This window comes from Gobius niger (genome assembly GCF_951799975.1).
Source record: "Gobius niger genome assembly, chromosome: 17".
NCBI classification, from domain to species: domain Eukaryota; kingdom Metazoa; phylum Chordata; class Actinopteri; order Gobiiformes; family Gobiidae; genus Gobius; species Gobius niger.
This window is the reverse complement of record NC_136868.1, coordinates 22,320,594-22,342,618: the sequence shown is the minus strand read 5'-3', so window position 1 is coordinate 22,342,618 and position 22,025 is coordinate 22,320,594. Positions and strand designations below refer to the sequence as shown.

At 39.7% G+C, this 22,025-nt stretch overlaps 2 protein-coding genes across 3 annotated transcripts; one reads left to right on the top strand and one right to left on the bottom strand.

Annotated features, from left to right (window-relative positions):
• Nucleotides 1-934: 934 nt before the first annotated feature.
• On the bottom strand, nucleotides 935-10,699 carry alpi.1 (alkaline phosphatase, intestinal, tandem duplicate 1). Of its 2 annotated transcripts, XM_079575290.1 has the most exons (11): nucleotides 10,553-10,699; nucleotides 9,107-9,232; nucleotides 8,366-8,481; nucleotides 7,154-7,328; nucleotides 5,317-5,489; nucleotides 4,838-4,972; nucleotides 4,681-4,756; nucleotides 4,256-4,390; nucleotides 3,992-4,183; nucleotides 3,267-3,383; nucleotides 935-1,324 (listed from the first exon to the last, which is right to left on the bottom strand). In XM_079575290.1, exons 1-11 carry the CDS (start codon nucleotides 10,635-10,637, stop codon nucleotides 1,050-1,052), a joined length of 1,605 nt encoding a protein of 534 aa, XP_079431416.1. In that variant the 5' UTR covers nucleotides 10,638-10,699; the 3' UTR covers nucleotides 935-1,049. The 2 variants fall into 2 exon arrangements, with proteins under 2 accessions (XP_079431416.1, XP_079431417.1); XM_079575291.1 differs by lacking the exon at nucleotides 9,107-9,232.
• Nucleotides 10,700-18,830: 8,131 nt separating this feature from the next.
• srek1ip1 (SREK1-interacting protein 1) lies at nucleotides 18,831-21,811 on the top strand. Its single transcript, XM_079575173.1, has 5 exons — nucleotides 18,831-18,948; nucleotides 19,117-19,164; nucleotides 19,252-19,389; nucleotides 19,472-19,535; nucleotides 21,517-21,811. Exons 1-5 carry the CDS (start codon nucleotides 18,936-18,938, stop codon nucleotides 21,743-21,745), a joined length of 492 nt encoding a protein of 163 aa, XP_079431299.1. The 5' UTR covers nucleotides 18,831-18,935; the 3' UTR covers nucleotides 21,746-21,811.
• The last annotated feature ends 214 nt before the right edge of the window (nucleotides 21,812-22,025 follow it).

Sequence of the window (22,025 nt, the reverse complement as noted above, 5' to 3'; positions counted from 1 at the left end):
AGAGCAAAAAAGTATTTATACCAGATTTACATTTTATTAAAACAATATACATTTATTTTCCAAAAATACATATTCAAGTAAAAACACCAAATAGGCCAAGAAAGATCGTAACAGATCTGAACAATCTCAAACTATCTGGAGAAATTGAGGTCATTATATCTTTCAAACTTCCAAGCTGCTTGTTTTAACTTCTGAAAACATTGCATGTCCTAGAAAAGTTCTATAAGCGTTCCTTAGGTCTTCAAAGGGAGCACTCAAGCATTGTTATTATTTACAATAAAAAGACTTGGTAGCAATTGCTCCCTGTGAATAAAAATGCTCCACCGATACATAATAAGAACAGGAAATGCATTCAGCACTAGAGGCCGACCGATATGGGTTTTTCTAAGGCCGATGCCAATATTTTGGGATGTTAATTGGCCGATGCCAATATGCCCGGCCGATGTTTTTGGCCGATTTTTCCAAAAGTCTGGTCTATAATCCTGTAAAAACAAACACTTGGACGCTCCAGCACTGGCCAATTTTATTTGATTACTTTAGGTGATCCAATCATAGATTCTGTACCAGCTTTGATTAGTTGTCGTTAGCATTAGCATATTGTAACTTACCGCGGCATTTTGCGCGGTGATCAAAAATACAATAGAGGAGGTTAAAACTAACTCAGTGATTGAATTCTCCAGATTCTGCATATCAAAAATGACATGCAGCATCTCATTTTGACGGAGGTTTAGTGAAACTTGTGTTTAACATACTTGAAGCTAACCGATTTTCATTGCAATGCTTCTCACCTCCCCTGAGGCTTAGGGAGTTGTGGGAGGACTCGTTTTAAAGCCCTGTTCTTTCCAATGCAAAAAACGGGAAGTCTCGATAATTTTCAGTCCCAGAAATATCTGCTTTTTTTGACGCTAGATTGGCCTATAGCCGATATTGTAAAATCCCCAAATATCGGCCCGATGTATCGGCCTCTATTCAGTACAGTTTGCCTAGATCAGCATGTCACTAGCTGTCTATGAAAATGCATAGTGCAAGAGTTTTTAGTCCATCGTGTGTCATCTAAAGAGCCACAGCAGGCTGACAGTGGCTAATAGTCCCCTCAGCTGTGGTTTTGCACTGCTGGCAGAGTTGTGGCCAGGACCGTGTGGAGGACAGTTCCTATAGGGCTCTAGGCAGGCAGCGTAGGCCATGACGTGAGCCACATAGTTCTGCTCCTGCACCCCATGGAACAGGTGAGCCATCGGGCCTTTGGCGTAGATGGCCACGTCCTCACCACCATGAGTCTCTGCATCCAGCGGCACAGCAGCCTGCTGCATATACTCCTCATCATCTGAGGAGAGAAGGAAAAATACACTCACAACAGGCCAGGATTGACTTCAGGTGCAATCCTTAATGATTCAGACTTAGTATTTTTACGTCATCATCTTCACACACTGTTTTCTGACACCTTTCATATGGAGCATTACTCATTTATGATGTAGTACATAGCACATTATTAAATTGGACCAAAGTGCATGTTTCATCAAAATCTTCTTAAGCCATTCTCAAAAAACAACAATGTTTTTGTCGACTGTATATCCCAGCCATAACATATGAGATGAGATGATGAGAAAATAATCTTAACTGTGGTATTTATGTGTGACATGTAAAACTCCATTGGCAAACTAACTGATTGAAGAAGCATTCAAGGAAGCAACCTGCTGCATGGCTAGCACCATACTTTGAAAATAACTGCTTTGTTCATGATGGCGGCTTTGAGGGATTTCTGCTAATGGCAAGGTAAAGCTTTCAAATTGTTTTAAACATAGTGTAGCAGAAGCCGAGTGAAGTTTCTCTTTAATGTTAATGATAAATTGTATGCACAGTCACCTAAAAACTGTACTTAGTAACGCGTCATAATTAGGGTTGCAAAATTCAGGGAATTTTCAAAGTCGGAAATGTTCCATGGGAATTAATGGAGGATAACAATCTGATCTGATAGTTATACACTGAAATATCTTTCACAGAGAGAGGAAAAGTATCTAAGAAAATCATCTTTGCAGTCTGAGCACCAGTGTTTGAAGAGGATCGTGTTACAGAAGTACTTTTGCAAATGGAATAGACTTGGTCCTTGTTTGTAGTCATCGTGCGTATGCTCATGTTTATATATTTGAGCATACAGTACTATATTGTTTTAAGAGTCTTTCCTCTTTAGGTCTGTTCTCTTTACTGCAGATCTGTGCTCAGACACTGTTCCCCAGCCACTCCTTGTACAGTATTGGTCAGTTTCTTTTTTAGTGACAGTGCTTGCTGTGTTTGTCCCTCCGCTTAATAGAAAGAGTATTAAACGGAATCTAGGCTTAGAAAAGTTGTGGCTCATGTTTGACATGACAATATGAGCCTCCTTCTTGTCTGGGGTGCAACATGTGCAAATGCACATTGTTCATTGGGTACTCAATGAAAAAATGAAAAAATATAATGCTTATTGAACTTCCCAAAATTGAATGTGCTTATGTTCCCCTTGAAAATTTTCAGAAGATTTCCAGAAATTTACTGGGAATTTCCCGCCGTTTCCCAACCCTAGTCATCATGATTAACACTTGGAACACTTAATTGGAACACAGTGAATCACAAAGCTCTTCTCGAACTCCCTTTTGCAAGCGCAAATACCATCTATTCCAGTCAAGACAATTAGATCAATTAGATTTTAAGATGAGACAATTTTCTGTAATCTATTCCATGAAAATATTTTGAAAAGAATTTGTTGAACTGACTTACTGAATTAACTCTTTCTCAGCTTCTTGAAAAAGAAAACTATGTTTAATGTATGTGTTCTGTATGCTCTACAGTTTATGGAAAGCCTAATGTTTGAGGTCAAACCATTAAAGTGAATGGAAAGCTCCACCTCACCAGACGACACCGTAACCATGGATACAGTTAAGGTGTGAACAACAAATACCTGACCAGAAATGGCATGTTTCCTTTGCCTGTCCCATTTCTTCCTATTTAACGTTAGTACTTCCCGAAAAGCCTAAACTCTGGGGTTTTAGATGGTAATTTATCCGGCACGGCAGGATTTCCACGTGTAAGCAAACCAGCTCATGCTATGACTAATCCGAATGGTGCAGAACAAGAGGAGGAAGGAGAAGTCCATGTAGAAGCGTCAGGAAATTGTTTTAGTGTAATTTTGGACACAAGTGTTGTAAATGTCTATCAATGGTTGAGAGAATAACATAGACGTGGGTTATACCCACATTCCCACACACATCTGCATCTCATTTCTTTGTACTTACAGTAATCCACCATTGTAATGTTCTCTCTGGTTCCGTTTATATGGACGTAGCCCGGGCCATTGGCGTACAGGATACTGGTGAAAGGCATTTTGTCATCAGCTTTCTTCGGTGCCAGACCTGTTACACAATATTTGAGAGGGAAATAAGAGGAAGTATTTAAAGTCAACAACACTAAAAAATAATGTAAGATGACGAAGAAAAAAAGATTGAATTAAAAGTTGAAGGTATTCAGAGCACTTCTACCCCCAAACCCTTTTAACTATATACTACTCTTTGGCCATTGCACAAATAATAGTGACTGTAGTTATAATCTATGTATTATTGGTTTCACAATGTTTTCTTCCTACTCCAGTTTCCCACAATGATCAAGCTATTACCTAAATGACCTGCCGTATATCACATTGTGACCTGCAAACAACACCTGCTGGTCGTTTTATTAGTTACACTTTGTACCTAATAAAGTCACTCGTACTGTGGTCTTCCACTACTCGAGGCCACCCCCCGCAGTTACTAGATATTTAAGTAACTGTTTTAATGTTATCCCAAAAAAGTCAAGCTAGTTTCCCCCACATAACAAGATGGTTGTGTCGAATTGATATCTAGTTTCTGACCATTTTGTTTCAATCCTGTCTCACTCTTGTTGCCAATTCATGCACTGATCTTTTCATTCTATTTTATATGCAGGTGTGGCTAATACACCAGGCAGTGTGAGTGCCCAGGCATACCGAAGATTGGGTTCCCTCGAGGAGTGTTGCCTCCAAAGGTGAAGACGTGGGAGTGGTCAGCTGTGACGACAGTGAGTGTGTCCGATTCTCTGGTCAGCTCAGCAGCTCTGTTTATGGCTTCATCAAACACCACGGCTTCTGTCAGGGCCAGCTTGGCGATGCCGTCATGGTGCCCGTGGTCAATTCTCCCTCGTGTATAGAAGACAAGGTCATTTAGAAATAACATTTTGGGAACATTGTTGTTTAGAAGATTATGGCACTTATCTTCAACAAATAGGAAGTATCCTTTAGGGTTTTTGCTAAGGATTTGAATGGCTTTCTCGGTCATCTCGACAATGGAAGGGTCACGGGTGTTGTTGCGGAAAACCTCAAATCTCATGTCTTTTGGCTCAAACAGACCTGAGAATGTTGTAAGAAACATGTAAACAATGCTCAAATCGGCACTTTTCCCAATCTATTGAGCTACATAAAATCAGTTTTGAGGCCAACAATATAGTGACCCAGCCATAACCTACAGTATATGGTGGCGTAACTACTTGACAGCTATAAAGATGAAAGTCAACCGTAGTGTAAACAGATTTAAAACAGTGAAGGTTTCGTTATTAAGATAAGATCCTAATCTAACACACTGGGGCAAATCAGCTACAGTGCAATGTTTCTCATCTATTACAGCTAAACGGACTACACACCCATGAGTCGGTCAGTCGTCCTCGTGTCAATTTCATCAAAGTCTTTTCTGTGCCACACGTAGCTTGACCTCTTGTTCTTTACGAGTGAATAAAACAACAGAATAGCATTAGTATTATTTTATGATAAGTGAACATACTGTATCGTACTGAATCGTACTGGTTTAGCGTGTAGCCACTCATCAATAAGGTTCTTCTTGTCTTTGCGATCGCCTTTGCGCGAGTTGGACGTGGGGTACTCAGGGTCTGGTGTGCCTTTGGGTGTCATGTACATCCGGCCTCCACCCAAAATCACCTGCGTTGGAAAACACATGCAGTTTTACTACCCTAACCCTAACCCTAAGCAAATCATGCTCATGATAAGAGTTCAAAATCGATGCACCCTTATCTGCTAAGGCATACATAGTACAAACATCAACCTACGACAAAGTCAGATTGTATCACCAATGCACATATGCACTAGTGCTTTATTGTTATTAAATCTTATGTGCTGAATAATTACGATTTCATATCAACATCTTTCTTTTTCATTAATTATTAAATAAAGCAACCATTATCAATATGGCCCATCTTTTATCGTACATCGGTAGAACATTGTAAACTGTGCAGTATATTTAAATTAGTTGCTTTTCCACATACATCAATGTCCACATTTGTGACCAGTTGAGTGGCGATGTCCACACAGCCCTGTTGGCGTGCGCTGGAGGGAAGGTCAGAGTCACTGTACCAGCTGCGGCTCACAGAGTGGGCGTAGGCGGCTGCAGGGGAGGCATGCTGCACACGAGTGGTGGTCACTATACCCACTGATTTACCTGGACAATAGTGGACATAGTGTTATTTTGTTATTGTACAGATGTTCTTATTTATGGTTACACCATAGACCGTTAAAGGTTACACTTTATTTTACACTACCTTCTTACATTGTACCAAACTAAATTTAGTACTATGTAATCTGCTCCATAACAATTATGTAATAACTTGTACTGATGTAGTACATACACAATTAAATAATTTGGATTTGTACTTTGGAGGTACATAATGTAATAAGACATAAGACCCTCGGGTTAGGGCTTAAGGTTAGGGTAAGTTATTACACATTGTTACATAGAACTTTAAATTGAACTAAATGTGGCAGGTACAATGTATCAAGGGTAGTGTAAAATAAAGTGTTACCTTTCTTTTTTTATAACGCTTACAGGCTTAAAGTTCTTGGCAGTAGATGCAGCATTACCCATCAATTCCTCTTTCACTCTGATTTGTTCAACTACAGTTTGTGCCACACAAATTTCAACGACATCCAGGAGTATTTACCTTCAAGAGTAGACTGAAATATGGATCGCTGTACTGAAATAACTCCTGAACTGGTTCAGAACTGATTCGTAAAGGTTTAGTTTGCAGGTGTAGCAGGCAATGTTCAAAACATTGTACTCACTGAATAACTGCAGTCTGTGCGATGAGCTTATTGGAACCATTCAGATTGAGACTTCAGGGATTAATTTGTGATTAATTGTGCAGCCCTATTGTCAAGAACACATTCGAAATGAATCTTCTTTTACTCAGATCAAGCCATTCTGCCTTTGTCATGCCTGATGCTGTCAGATCTCAGAAGCTGAGGTTGGGACTGGTTAGTACCTGGTTAGTGTGTAAGTGAATGGTTGTGGTCTGGGGGTCCGTTGGCTCAGATGTGTGCAGCCACGTTTCTGTCAGTCTACCTCAAGCCAGCTGTGGCTACATATGTAGCTTACCATTATCATTGACCTGTGAATGAATAAAATCCCCTTACTCTTTGTGAAGCATTTTGAGTGACTTGTGTCATGTGAAATGCGCTGTACAAATAAGATTCCCCTCCCTTCAGCTCCGCAAAGTGTTCTGAAAGTTCTAACTCGGTGGTTCTCAAACTGTGATATCTGTTCCATTGGTGGTACTTGTGGGTTTTTTGTTTTTTAACTACAAATTGTTTCATTTATGCTTTTAATAATGTATTTATTTATACATGCATTTTCTGGTTTACTGGATATAATTTAGTCCAGTTTAGGTCCAAACCCTTTTTAGACGCAGTTTAGTCCTGATTTGATCTTTATTTTGACCTGGTGGTATTTGGACGTACAAATGACTTATGAGATGGTACTTGATGTGAAAGGTTTTAGAACCCTGTTCTATATGAAATCTATTTGTACTTTTTGTGAGAATTATTTTTATGAATACAATAATTATAGATTATTCAATATTATTTTTCCATTTGACAACAATGTAACAATATGTCAGGTGGACAGTAATCAATATGAAATTGTATTCTGGACATTGCCCTGCAATCTCTAAAGTAGCCTATCATCTGATTGTTTTATTTCTCATTTGAAATGCTCATAGAGATTGTACATTTGTGATAAGGTTAAGATAAGTCCAATTTGAACTCGCTGAATCTTTCCATTAAAAGTTCTATTGCAGCAAGAGTGTGTTTTATTCCGGCAGGTGTTACCTTTAGCTTTAGCACGTCTCAGCACGGAGTAGACCTCGTTGCCAAAGGTGGTGTTGCACTCATAGGCCACAGCCATCGCGCTTAGTCCCACAGTCTTAGCGTTGGCCTTGACTCCACAGTGATATGCCGTGGCCGTGCTGGCACTGTCTGCTACCTGTTTGTCCACACTGTAGGTCTAAAATAATCAACAGAACAGAGGATTTTTTTTTAAATGCTGAAAATGTACAGTTTCTGTTGGCATAGGAGTGTGAAAAGCTCCTCTTGTGTTCTCATCTCTCACAGCATTTTAATATGTATATAATGGTATACAGTAATACAGCAACAGCAACCAGGAACAATTTTAGTCTTGTAATACCAGCAATTAAAGGTCAGTAGTAGCAGGTAGTATGTGTAGCATAAAGGTAAGCTTGGTTGTCTTACCATATTTTCAGATTTATCAAATGCTGGTTTTAGTCATAGAATCAGCCAACCCAAAGTGTGGGACTCTGCTGCGAGCTTTCTTACTGGATAAGTGTGTGAGTGAACCAAACTCAAGAACCAAAGAACCAAAACAAAAAAATGTAAAAACAAACTAATTTGTGAATAAATTCATGTTTGTTGGTAAATGCAGCTTATTTACTTGCTGGGGACTTAGACAGAGCATGTTTATAAAATATTTAAACAAGATTCTATATACCCTACCTGTATATCAAGCACCACTAAAAACATGCCATTCCCACTGCAAGTTCACTTTTTGAGATAGTACATGAGTGTCTTCTCTGTGGTGCAGTCAATAAGTCACTGTGTGTGGTATACAAAGCTCCTTTGAGATCCAAAGGTTGTGAGTTTGAACCCTGTTAAGTGCAGCACAAGTGCAGCACTTAGCCGCTGTTCGGGGTACAAACAATGCAAAAGGCTGAGGCAAGATCTCTGTCCTCTCATTGTACATGTCACCATAGAGACACCATTTAAAGTTGCCCTGATTTGTAAATGAACTGCATCAGTCTTTGCTAAATCTAGGATGTGTGTATTTTTGAACAGGATGACTATAGAGTGCAGTATTTAGAGTTTCAGCACTGCATTGTACTGACAGCTGGAAAACAGTAGTTTGCGTTACTGCTTTGTCTCAAAATCAGTATCTGAGTATGAAATGATGACGTAATATTTTGACGTCACATTTATAGCCTGGAGATAATTGCTGGTTTGTAAAGGTCAGCAGTCTGGTGCCATTACCTTGGACAGGGCCACATACGGGAACGTGTCCATAGAGAGAACTGTCTCCTCTCCAGACCTCCCTTCCATCTGTCCTCGCAGGATCCTGGCCGCTGACACAGTGGAAACCCCCATCCCTGTAATGATTGACAGGTTTGGATTAGTGGATTATAGTAAAACAGGGAATGGAAAATAATGACTTGCAAGTTCAGAGGCATTTTTGGCATCTTTCTCAGCTAAGACACCAAAGACAGTGTTTTTCTTTAAATAACCTCTCCTAATGTCTGTCACAGAGAGAAAAAGATCATGTAAATCTCTGTGCAAACAAAGTCAGAGGCCATTAGCTTCAACTGAACCCATAATTGGACGGTTTATGGTTTTGTAAGAAAACACATTTTCATGCAACATTATTACGCGATGTACCCCGGACTACAGGCGACCATTCACAGTATGTGCGTGTCCCAAGATTTATTTTGTTAATTCTTCCTGCGGGTGGATTATTTACATTACATCTATGAGTGGAGTCAGAGTTGGGTATTATTAGATGTGCTAAAGGGCCACCAATCAAGTGTATAATGGCTGTTTAGCTGCACAGTTGCTGAATATAAGTTACATATTTTGCTTTGACTCTCAAGAAGACATCATAGAAACTGATCATTTGGGCGATATGTAAAATCATAGTAATTACAAGTGCGGTAATTGTCACCTCTGTCCCTGTCTACACTTAGTGCTTCAATAACATGATGACAATGACAGCCCTACCGTCTCCCAGGAACAGGATGATGTTTTTGGCTCGGTGGTTCAGTGGGCGGAGTTTCAGCGCTGCATCCAGTGTGTCACGGGCCTGAGCATCCCAGTAACCAGGGTCCTTCTCATATTCATATCCCTCTTTTCCAAGATAAAGAAAACAGTTTTTTTTAGATGGATGCTTGGACAAAAATTATGCAGTGTTTGAGTTAGACATGCTGGAAACCTCCAAGTCAAGAAGGTTGTGTAAATGTTTGTTCAGTTAATTTGTTTATTTGAGCAGCATATTAAAAGGAGCAAATATTTAAAACACGAAAATAATACACACAGTTTTCTCAAAAGGAGTTGATGAAGTTCATTAAACATATCTCGACCTACCCCTGTCCTTCCAATGAACATGCAGTAATGCGTGTATATTTTTTACAAAAATGTAATGAATCATTCAATTCAATGTGATGCGGTAAATCACGAGAGGGCAATATTGACCTTCATGCATAACGAAGCATGAGCCTGTGCTGTCTATCACACAGCTTTGAAACATCATTTTCTCATTCGTTTATGGACGTAGAAAATTAAAATGAGAACAAAAGAAAGAGCAGAGAAGTGCACTGACTTTTAAACATTGTTTAAAGGTCTAAGATCCAAACCTTATATTAACATAGTGGATATAAGAATAAACAGTTGCTCCATCTTAGATTGTTCCATCCTAAGATGTCTCAAATATAATCATATGTCAGTGTTCTAAGATAACTTGTGAGAGTATAATCCCCTTTGTCTCAGGTCAATGTAACAGTCTGTTTCCATTTGATTAGAAATGAATTGCCCCCACTTCAGTTACAGAATGACTCCCATGCCTTTGTCTTCTTTTTATTTGATAAAAGATAAGAGAATAAACTAATCAGATGGTTGAGCAACTAGTTATCGCTTGTCTTTGTTTTGCTCTTATCCATGTAATTGTGGGATTTGACATTTCTCCATGTTTTCCATGGTTTACATCGAGAGGGCTTTTCTTCCTCAGATGATGCAAAGCCCTTTAAACAATCCACCAATTTCAGTCCGGCAAAATCAACTTTGTTTCTAGTGGTAGAGCAGAGCTGTTGAATGAAGTTCATGAAAAGTTTGCCTGCAACAGACCCTACAAACAGATATTATTACTAGTTTTTCTATGCATTGAATTTTCTTTGCCCCTAGTAACCACTCTCTTCTTTTATCCAGGCATTGAATTGACACGAAGTGGACACTAGATTGTAACCACAAACGTTATAAGAAATGAAATGTGCATTACTTTTTTAGAACTAAAGTTGCTGCTCACTACTTATGTTAAAACTTAAGTTAAAACTTCTAGCCACTACTCTGTCAAAGTTTGATCAAATATAGCCCCCCCCCCCATGTCCATTTGTTCTCCTCACAAAGTGCTGTTAATATCCAGCATGCACAATGATAGCCGCGCTGTCCCCTCACCTTGGTCGTGCTCTGTAACCCAATCCTCAGCCCGCACTATGAGGCCCCCAAGGATGAGCCAGAGAATGGGGGCCCTTGGTTCCATTGCTACGTCCCCACCTGTAAGGATGAACTGCTGTGAGCGTTTGTCTGCTGCTGCCTAGACCTTCAGGCCCTGCCTTTTTAAAGCCCCACTGGGTGTGTGTAGTAGTAGTAGTACTCGGAGAGGGAGGGATGGGCTTCCAGTCACAAAATAGGAAAAAGTGGAGAGCGAGGAGAGGGGGAGAGAGAGGGAGACCACACAAGAGCAGCTCGGAGCGCACCATCACTGCCTCCTGGACTTTGATTCTTCTTTTATTGTTTTAAACGATTGCTTTGATTTAGTTTGCCGTGCTTTCCTTCATATGTTAGAGGCAAAACTGAGTGTTTCTTTGATGTGGTATGTGTGAATCACAAAGGTTTCATTGGAAGGGGGGAAAAACTAGAAGCAATTTGTCTTGGCATTCATCACTGTACAAATCATAACCGTTTTCCATTTATCTGAAAAGCAATGGGGACTGCATGAGCCATTCTTGAAAATATCACGTTTGAGTCGACTTGATGGTTTCTGCATTTCACAATCAGCGGTACAATTTCCATTTCCGGCATTTTTAGAACCCTTGCATTTAAAAGACCCCAATATTTCTGTTCCTCTTGGCCGGCGCGTTAGCAGGAAGTGAATCAAGGTTAGCATATTTCTTGCATGAGGTCGTCGAGCTTGCCTGCAGAATAAAAATGTCTTTGCCAATGAAAGAGTAAATGGTGAAATAAAGCGGATTGGGTACAGCATTGTGCGGTGCAGTGAAGAGTCAGGATTTGTGCAACTTGGTGAACCTTGAACGATTGTTTACACTGTGCAATTTTCCAGACTTTGACGAGCAGTCGGTCTAATAAGATTCGTAAAAATCAAAGCAGCAATGTGGCCAAGCAGACCACAGATTGTGAAGTGAAACTACAAGTAGCGGTGTGCCGAGTTTGTACAAGCCTGCCTGTCCCTTTTGTTTTGGGTTGGCCGCTGTGAGTGATTGTTTTGTGGAAGATCTCTGGGAGGTTTCTGCAAATACAAGAATAAAACCCTCATGGGTGTTTATAGACCATGGCTGCAGTTTTAAGGGTGCTTAGCCGCTTCTGTTTTGAACATAAGGTGAGGTCAGGATTTTCTGGGAATGCAAACAAGTCACAATGAAGACGTTACGAGACAAGTTAATAAGTAATGTTGAGCCAAACCTGCCAATAGTAATTATTAGTTTTTGGAAAACAATATTTTGCATTTGCTGACGTGTGAAAAAAAGAGACAAAAAGAAAATAAGTGTAATGACAAAAAGCATCTCACTGTATATCTCTGGCTAGGCAAAGTCATATTCATGGGGTTTGGCTGTGGAAAGTGGCTCCTACGGACTTTCCACTGACATTTTTTTGCCCCTCTTCAGTCATTATTGAACACGGGCTTGTCATTCTTACTCGTGTTTCTCTTAGCACATTGACCTACATTTTTCCTTTTTTATTTTTATTTTCACTCTATTCTAAATAAGGGCGAGCATGAACGAGCTTCAGTTAGTTTACAGTCAAAGGGTTCAAGTCATGGGAACTAAGTTGGTGTCTCTGTGTGTTGAGGTCTTTGTGGAAGTAAATAGTAAATAACTAAGTAGAACTAAGTAACTCGTGCCCCTAGAGGCCATTAGCGCCACTGCAGGTGTCGTAGCATGTTACGTTTTTTTACTCATTAATTGTCCGTGAGAGTAAATACTACGCTGACAAAAAAGACAAAGGGAGAGAGGGATATTGTACATCCAATTACACAATGGAGAGAATTTTTTTCACTCAAACTTGGTTGTAAATACTGCTAAAGTGGCGCTAGCCTGCAGTTAGCTTTGCCCGTTAGCCTGTTAGCTTCTTCTTCATGATTCCATTAGTGTGTATTAAGTTGCAATTGTGGTTTTCTGGCCAGAGACACCAGGGGGGGTTGAAAGACCCCCCATTCATCCCATCAACACTTGTGTTACCCCCAGAGGGACTACGAAAAGGATTTATTAAGGTAAACAAGTTACTTAGTTCTTCTTTAATCTACAAGTTAATATTTCAAACGTTAATGCTACTGTTCTGAAGTTATTTAAAATGTGTTGTTTGAAGTGAATATTTATTTAAAAATGTAAAATTGTAAATCTAATCGCAATTGCTATGCTTGTCAATAATACATATTTTTCAATATCATTCTTTTATTACAATCATTATGTCTTCTTGAGTAACAAATTGTAGTTTTTTGGTTTCTTTTTGAAAGACACTAGGTAAAAACAAACAAAGCTGTTCAAATACCTTACGCGTTTCGACGGACAAGGAACTAGTTCCGTCTTCGTCAGAGGCGTTTCCCGACGTGCATGATGCGTCTCTTATTGGGATGTTGTTCTTCCCAGGCGTGGCCACACTGACATAAGCAATAAACCAGTGTGGTGTCAGTGTGGCCACGCCTTCCACCGAGTGTTGCAGCTTTGTTTGTTTTTACCTAGTGTCTTTCAAAAAGAAACCAAAAAACTAAATCTTTTCAATATCATGCCCTATTGACGAGGCATGTTACACTGTTTTACTATTTTATCTTACGTTTCTGGACAATTTGCTGCGACAGGATATTATAGACTCTAGTACATGTATGTGAACTAATACACAGAGCTTTGTGGAGTGTGGGAGCGCAGCCAAGCTTTTCACTAGAACACGCCTCTGCGCACACTCCTCTGACTCAGATTCCACTAAAAGTAAATTAGGCCGCACTCCCCTCTCCTCGCCTGCCCACCCCCCCCTTTAACGTACAGAGCCCCTTTAACCTATAGATGGTGTAAATTACAGAGCTAAGCCCGGTTTTGTGTCTAGATTACAACTCGTGGAAGGAAATGTTTAGTTTCAAGATGTCAAAGTCAGATATACAGCGCAGAAGTGGGTGGCTCCTGGACCACACAGCCACATGATTGAGGAAATGGGTCCAAGCTTTTTTTTCTTTTTCTTCTTCTTCTTTTTACCTAGATTTAGGTATTTAGATATTGGTTCAGGGATAATGATTGTGAAGGTACAATGCTTGTGACAGGAAAGCCAAGAAAGCGAAACAAATGTATTTCTGCTGGAACAAATCACGCTTTCTGGCTCTGTCATTTGTGCCAAAAGATCCACCAGACAAATGGAAAATGGATCCAAATCATTCCAAACCAATAATATGATGTAACCCTCTTAGCAATATGGGGCACTGAGGATTTGGATTCCCATTTTAATGCTTGGATCGCCAGTCATTAAAAAAAAAAAAAAAAAGAGGTTTATTGTTGCTAGGGAGAGTTGGGTACAATCTCAAGTGGAACACCCGGAACCAAATGTCCTCAACTCCACATGAGATTTCCCCACAACATCAAACACCCTGACAGCTTTGAAAAGGTGGGGGGCCCGTCGCACACTTTAACTGCTCTCGTAAAAGAAATATGAAGTTGATTAGATCTGAGATGGCGAGTTCAAACACGACAAAGACAAGGAACTACGGCTGTGCACGCATGTTACATTTGATCACAGCTTGTTATGTCTATGGCTGGAGACGTACGTGTTGTATACAAAGAGGTCAATTGCCGAGTGAAACATGTCACGGTTGTGTACTAACACTGGAGCTTTACGGCGTGGTTGAAAAATCACATGCCATGCGCTTTGACTGCTACAAAAGAAGAGCCCACATCAAAATCTGGTGTTTTACCCTTGCATTGGTTCTTAAAAGCCCACTTGAAATGATTGTTAAATAAATAGTAAGAGACAAGTTCGGTGACATTCACAATGTAAACCACCAATGATGTTAGTCTGAGTCACAGATCATAACAATCAAGAGAGAATTTTCCTTTTTTTTTTCCAAATTGTGGTCTTTTTCTTACCATGCTTGGGAGCCTCATCAGCATCTCACAAGCTTTACAAGAATTGGGAATTGGTAGAGAGAAAGAGAAAGAAACAATTCACACAACAAACTTTCATTGTTGTGTTGATCCATTGATTTACATGATGCCATGCTAACTGGGATACCTGTCTCCTTCCAAGTGCCCCCGTCGCCCATGTCAAAGACAACCTATGCATACAATTATGTAGCAACAGGGGGGATTGATAATAACTGTCCCGCTGCAAGCAAGAGGCGTCGGCCTGTTATAAAAAGGCATCAAGTGCGATCTCTCTCTCTGAAGCACTGCCCCTGTTTTCCACTTTTGAACTATTACATTGGTCTTAGCTATTTTCACATGGTTTACAAGTTTGGGGGATTTGCAGTGGAGAGGAGCAAATGCTGTCCTGTCTTTGTAATATTTAGAAATGTACGGCCATCCTATGAGGTTGCAGAAAGTAAATGGACTGGGTTTACTGGGACAGTTGACTCTTATTTCTTCCCTGGAATTAATTATCCTATTCCAATGCAATATTATTTTACAGCAACTCTTCCTCAAGTGGAGTTTTTTAGGTCTTCTTATGGATTTTTTGTCCCTAGGCTGTATTGGATAAGGCAGAACAGGGTGAATTGGGGTGACAAGCAGGAAGAGACATTGGCAAATTGTGAGAGCTGGAACCACAATGCTGACACATGTGCAGAAGTCTTACCCACAAGGATATCGGGGTGCTTTACTTGAAGTACAAACCATCTCTGCTGCATTGCCTTCATACCTGACACAGCTAGCACGAAGATGTCAAAAGTAGAAGACAGTAGCTCGGTTTGTAAACTGTGGCCGAATAAGACGAGTTCATTTTCCATTGAGCGTTTCCGTTTCGCTGTGACTTGGCCTTTTCCTGCACGGCCACCCAGGCGTGATGCTTATGCTTATGGAGGAGAACATTGTGTCAAAAGGGGAAGAGAGAGCTTGCAACTGGCGCTTGAGGTCAGACGTGGAGTTTATTTTCTCTTGAAGCCATGCTGAGAAAGGCAGGCCTCTGTCCAAAAACATCCTCCTCTGTGTCCAGGTGCTAACCAGACACATGAGAGGAGGAGAGCGAGGAGACAACCTTTGCACAGCTCTGCCTTTCTAGTTGAATGAATGAATGAATGAATGAATGAATGAATGAATGAATGAATGAAATGTGATATTTTTGCCGCTCACATGCAAAGAATCACCCTCCACACAAGATTCAAATAATTACAACCAAAGAAGGGTTTGACGAGAAACTAAACAACATCATAACTAAACTTTTTGCATTCTATAACAAAATAACTATTATGTGATGCTCAATTTGACAAATTCATTATATATTCATAAACTAGCAAAATGAGCCTTATTATACATAATCACATAATTAATATGAATTAATGATATCCCATTTCACTGTTTTTATTTTATTATTTTTATTTTGACAGTGGATTTATATTAGTTTATCACTAAGGTCATTCCAACAACTGAAGCGCATCTTTGTTTGGCACGAGTTTTCAAACCGAAGCAAACCTCTTAAATTATAACGTCCTCTTCTTAAACTGCAGAAGGATTGATGGCTTGTGGGGAGGCTTCTGTTCATGACACGAAACATAATTTCCAACACCTTTGACTAAATCCATAAATTTTAATTGTTTGGATTTTATAAAAAAGTTGATTTGCCGATTCCCGGAATCCAGCGTGAGTTATTATTCTAATTACAGGTTTTTGCAGCTCGCTTGACTATTGGGTCTAAGTATGTTTTAGTTTTGTTTTGTTCATTCAGACTTAGCCCTGCTTCATTGACAGTGGTCGTTTTAGGTTGTTGCCTCACGCATGAGTGAGCAAAGTATGCATTTGCCGACACATGGACCACCCAGGGGATTGCTGAAAATCATAAATCCTTTGCTTGCAGCAGCAGTAACCTGTTTGCAATTTTCGCCCAATCTTGGCAGCTTTCACCCAACTAGTGATCACTTTAAGAGAATAGGGAGAGTATAAATCAAGTTATTCAAGACTGATGTGAACAATTTAGAGTTAAATTGAGCACAGATTTCCCACTGGCTTTTCACTGTGAGATCAATGTATTTGAAGACTTTTTTTTTTCTTTTGCAGACAAGACATTGCGGTTGGCCACCACTAAACAGAAGAAAACGCATGGCACAGTTATATCCTGTGATGTGTAGTTTGTTTGTTTGATATTCAGCTGCAACTTGCCTGAATAAGAGTGGAGGGTGGTGAACTTTAGAATCTTTACCTCTTTAACTGTTGGCGCGTTGCTTTCAAAGGGGAAAGTAGTTTATTGAATTAGTTTCTCAAACTCTGGATGAATTGTTTAATTGGCTTTGAATCTTCCAGTACTGTTTGTTCAACCTCTCAGGATCATGGAGTCTTTTGTCAGTTCTTGAACGCTGCCAAGAAATATTTTTGGACTTTCCTTTTGCTTTGGCAACACAGATAGCTAACCACGTTGCTATCCCGGAATGAATAATAGAAGTTTGGGGTTGCCATGATGTAATGTACAAGTGCCACAGTGTCTAGGGCTGCATGGTCATTTCAGAGTTGTCTTCTCTATTGTGTGTATACAGGACTTTGTTGGTTTTCTTGTTAGCCTAAAACATGCCCTTTTGATGAACTCACATAAACAATAGTACACCAGACATAAAGTTATGACCCAAATGAGCTAAAGAAAGGGCTTTCAAGTGGAACACATTTATGAAAACACCAGCTATATTAACTCCACAAAGCATCTGGAATAGCAGTTCAGGCTGTATGCAAAATTAATGTAACTCGATATATGATGTAAATTAGCTGGCAGATGGTGGCTGTGGTGGGATTTGCAGACACACTTCAGACACACTTCTATTTAGTTTAAACATCTGAATGTAAGAAAAATAATGTTGATGCTATTATTAGTGCAAAATACGTTTAGTAAAATGCGTCATTTGGCTGTGTGCACCTTGTTATAATGATTATGTGATCAAAATGAGAGATGTCATGTTTATATGAACTTTTGTAAGTACAAATTTAACCTGTCGGGGACTGTGGGTGGAAATTAGCATTTTTGCTATAACCAGGCACACGGCATCTCTTCTGTCTTAGACTAATGTTGTTTGTGCATTGTCCCTGATCAAATAAAGAAAGTTAAAAAAAATATATATAGAGGGCTTAGAAAAAGCAGACACATTGCCTGAAAGTGATGCACTAAGTATGAGAGGTTTAAAGTCCGACGTTGAGGGGACGATCTGTGATGATGGTGTCATTCTCTCTGTTCCATTATGTAATCTGCAGACACAGTAGTCACTCTTCTGATACAAATTTTTAAAAAAAAGCTACTGCAACCAACAGAGCCTAGTTGTAGATTTGACAAGGGCTGTCCTTGGAACATTTGATCATTGAAAAAAAATGTTAAAAAATGCGTAGTGCAAATGGAAAGATATGAAATATGATTTTAATGCATAACAGTCCACATTTACTATGTGGGCTTTTATTGCTTCCATTTTACTATTTTCCTGTATGTCCATGATATTAATAACTGCTGTGCACTGTCCCCATCATAAGCAGTGTGTGTATAGGCACATACACGTGCCACAGACTCAGTCATATTTTGATGACAGCATGTCTGGGGTCTTTACATCAGTCACCATTTTCCATCTGCCTGTCTGACTGTTGCCGTCAATTAACCCTTAGCAAAAACCACAAGTGACTTTTATTGGTGAGGCCACCAGCCACATAGGGAGGCCTATTATTTCAAGTAAAATATATCATTATGAAATTATTAGGAAAAGGTCGATTTTAGGTCATTTGTATTCATTTATTGGTTAATTTGGTTGGGACAGGGCATTTTAATGAACACACCACACCAGATTGTAGCTATGGGCTAATTTGCATCCATTGTCCCACAGTCGCACTCTCAAACACACTCTCATTCTTCCTGGCCTATTGTATATGTTTTTAGTGGTAGGGGAAATTGGAGCACCCTGAGGAAACCTACGCAGGCACAGGGAGAACATGCACTGATGGGGATTGAACCTAAGACTTTCTTGCTGTGAGGCATGAACACTTACTTCAGCCATATTCTAGAAGAATCTTCTTATGGAATTGGAATGAATCAAAAAAAAGAAAAAATGTAACTGGTACAATACAGCAATACAAATGTACAGGTCTATCTCAAAACAAACACCTATCCTATAGGCCTATCAGTTAAAACAAAAAGAAGACATTTTTGTTGACTAGTTTCTCCCATAAAGCAACATTAATAAGATTCGTTCAACAATTTATTACAAATAAATAAGTAAGCTGCTCATTTTAGCCCCAGCTCAGTAGAGGGCGCACTTGTAGTTTTGTTCAGCCCAGGCGGAACCCAGCGGAGAGCTCCGGAGAATGTTTCCCACCGGATCTATTTTGACCACGGACTCGTGCGCCAATTCGCATTCGCCACTATCTAGTTTTTCTTATTTTTCTTGCCAATGGCTGTTCCAGGTAAAGTATTTTTTTTCTCTTCATCGCTACATTTGCGTAAACTTGTGTTGCATCTAGCAAGACATAGCTGGATTGTAGTTTGCTAAAGATGGATGGTTGGATTGGTTATGTTAGTTGTTCTGTTTCCACAATACTAAAGCATGTTATATCGTTCAATCATCACTACAGGACCAAATAAAGATAACATCAGAGCGGGGTGCAAGAAATGTGGATATCGTAAGTTTCATCACGTTTTATAAACGAGTTGTTGCCCCGTCTGTTACACCAACGCATTTGTATGTTTTTCTTTTGTTGTTTTCATAGCGGGGCATTTGACTTTTGAGTGTCGAAACTTTATCAGAGTTGATCCTCAAAAAGACATCGTCTTGGACGTTAGCAGCACCAGCACAGAGGAAAGTGAAGACGATGAGCCAGTCCAGATCAATGAGAAGCTGCGTAAAGGTAAGTAATGGACATTCATTTAAAATACACAATAATGAAAGACCCCCTTATGACTGCTGCATGTATATCTGCTACTATGTAGTTGCTGATGACCGAAAAGCAAGGCACAAGCGCAAGAAGAGCAAGGACCGCAAGTCAAGGAAAAGGTAACACCTCTGCGTGTCAAAGCATTTAAAACATAAAGGCACTACAGCTGACTTTAAAACAAAATGTTTATGTCCATATTAAGTATATTCTGAACTTAGGCATTTGTGGGAAAACATTGTGCATTTAATTATGAAGCATGTGCATACATTTTATGAACTTGCAGGCTAGCTTTCAAGCATTTCAATGAAAGAGACCCTGAAAAGTGACCAAGCAAGTTGTAAAATATGCCTATAAAGTTGTGCCTGTGAAGAAGTTGTATGCTACAAATACTGTATGTTAGGAATGAGTTTGGACACAATTAACATTTTGTTTTAGTTGTTTGTAATCGATCAGGAATAATCCTGAACACTGCCAAAACTAGCAAAAATATTTTTTATTGTATGGACATTAAGTCAACATTTCGGCGCTATGGCCCTTATCAGGCAAGTCTGTGTGAAAGCTGCTTGACAACCAAAAGTTTACAAACATTGGTATGTTTTAGTTATTGTGCTCTGGTTTACTCACCTTTCAGGCAGTCCATCGAGCATTCATCACACTCTGTGACCATGACCTCTCACTTTAGCCTGGTCTCTCTTGTTAGCTCTAGAACACTGAGACCCAATGCTCCCCTACAGTTCTTCTCAAGCTGTGGTGCATCATGAGTTCATCTTGGTCCAGTAATGTACCCAAGCTAGTTATTTATCAGTCCTATATATGGTCTGGATCCATTTTAGGCACGTTATTGTCCCAATTCAGACCTGTTTGACCCTTTACAGACCCTGTTTAGTCTATCCTTCAGTCTATCCTAATCTAGGCGCCTGGTGCCTCGTCAAAGAGGGTCAAACCTTTTATGATTATGGCACAACAACATTTTCTTACCTGCAATATAGTTCCTAAAGGGACTATATCATGCTATTTTAGCCATTCAAGAGTAAACTATGAGCATTTATGTGATATATTGTACCTCTACCACTATGGATGGACTCATTTTTGTGAGAAATATAAGTATTTTCTGGGGATATTTTTCCAACCTGGAAGACAAGACGCTTGGATTCAGTTAACTCCACCCCTCACTCAATCAATCAATCAAAGTTTATTTATATAGCACCTCTCAACAACACAAGGAAGACCAAAGTGCTTCACAGAAAGATAAAACAATATTAAAAAAATCAATCAATCAAATAAGTGCGATCTAAGTCTTAAAAGCTAGTTTGAAAAGATGTGTCTTCAATCTAGACTTAAATAGGGACAGCTCTGTGAGAACACGCAGACTGAGGGGCAGGCTGTTCCACAGTTTTGGCGCTACAACCCTGAAAGAACGATCGCCCCACTGTTTGTACTGGGACCTGGGCACGTGCAGAACCATTTGATCGGCAGACCGGAGAGCTCTGCTGGGGCGATGTACGGTCACCAACTCAGTCAGATATAACGGAGCGAGACCGTGGAGGGCTTTAAAAACAAACATTAACATTTTGAAATCAATCCGAAAACGGATCGGGAGCCAGTGCAGGGAGGAGAGGACGGGAGTCACTCTGAGTTGATGGCACCCATGCAACATTACCAGTAGTACAAATATAAATATCGCAGCAATAAGTGAAGTAATTTGCAGATATATTGAGTTGACATATGCAACACAGCTTCATAAATAGCTAACACGCATTTTGATTTACTTAGTGCTCTGACCTCGCCACTCCATTGGGTGATTTTCTTGTGAGAAACCCACAGGTTATAAGAGTTAATCCACTTTGGTCCTGGCCAAGGTTCGCCAAGCATCCATCAGTGACGTGACAAACATATTCTGACACACTGGGGGTGTTTTTGATATGGAAATAGCATACGTTATTATGTTTAAAAGCTCAAAAATGTTACTTTTGCTTGATATAAGACCTTTAAACAATGTGATTTGGCACTGGCACATGTTAGTTTTTACTTTTGTACAATTAGAAAAGGCCAGTCTTTCTTTGTTTTTATACTACTAAAACAGGCTGTCTCTTTATTCAGATCGCCTTCATCAAGTGAAGAGGAGCCACGAAAGAAGAAAAGGCAGAAACACAGGTCCAGCTCATCCTCTGACAGCGATGAGCAATCCAAGAAGAAGATGAAAAGCCACAAAAAGAAGAGTAGAAAGAACAAAAAGGACCACAGCAAGCACGACAAAAAGAAGCACAAGAAGAGGAAACCTGAATCTTCGTCTTCTTCCAGCCCCAGTGAATCCTCAGACAGTGATTGAGCACATCTTGAGGTTCACTGGCAGCCACTTTATATGGTGTATGTGTTTGTTCTTTTTGTTTTTTTCTTTGTTATTATTATTCATTTTTTAATTCATTTACATGTTTTGGTCAACATTGAACGCAAATTAAACATGCAGTAAAAGACACTGTAGATTAGTGGTTTCTAGAATATTCTTAAAGTCTCTGATTGGGTGCATTGTAGAAACAAGGCAAAATTGCATGTTTTTACTTTTCCTTTTTCTTATCACCCTGTACATTATGTTAGATTGTAATCACAGA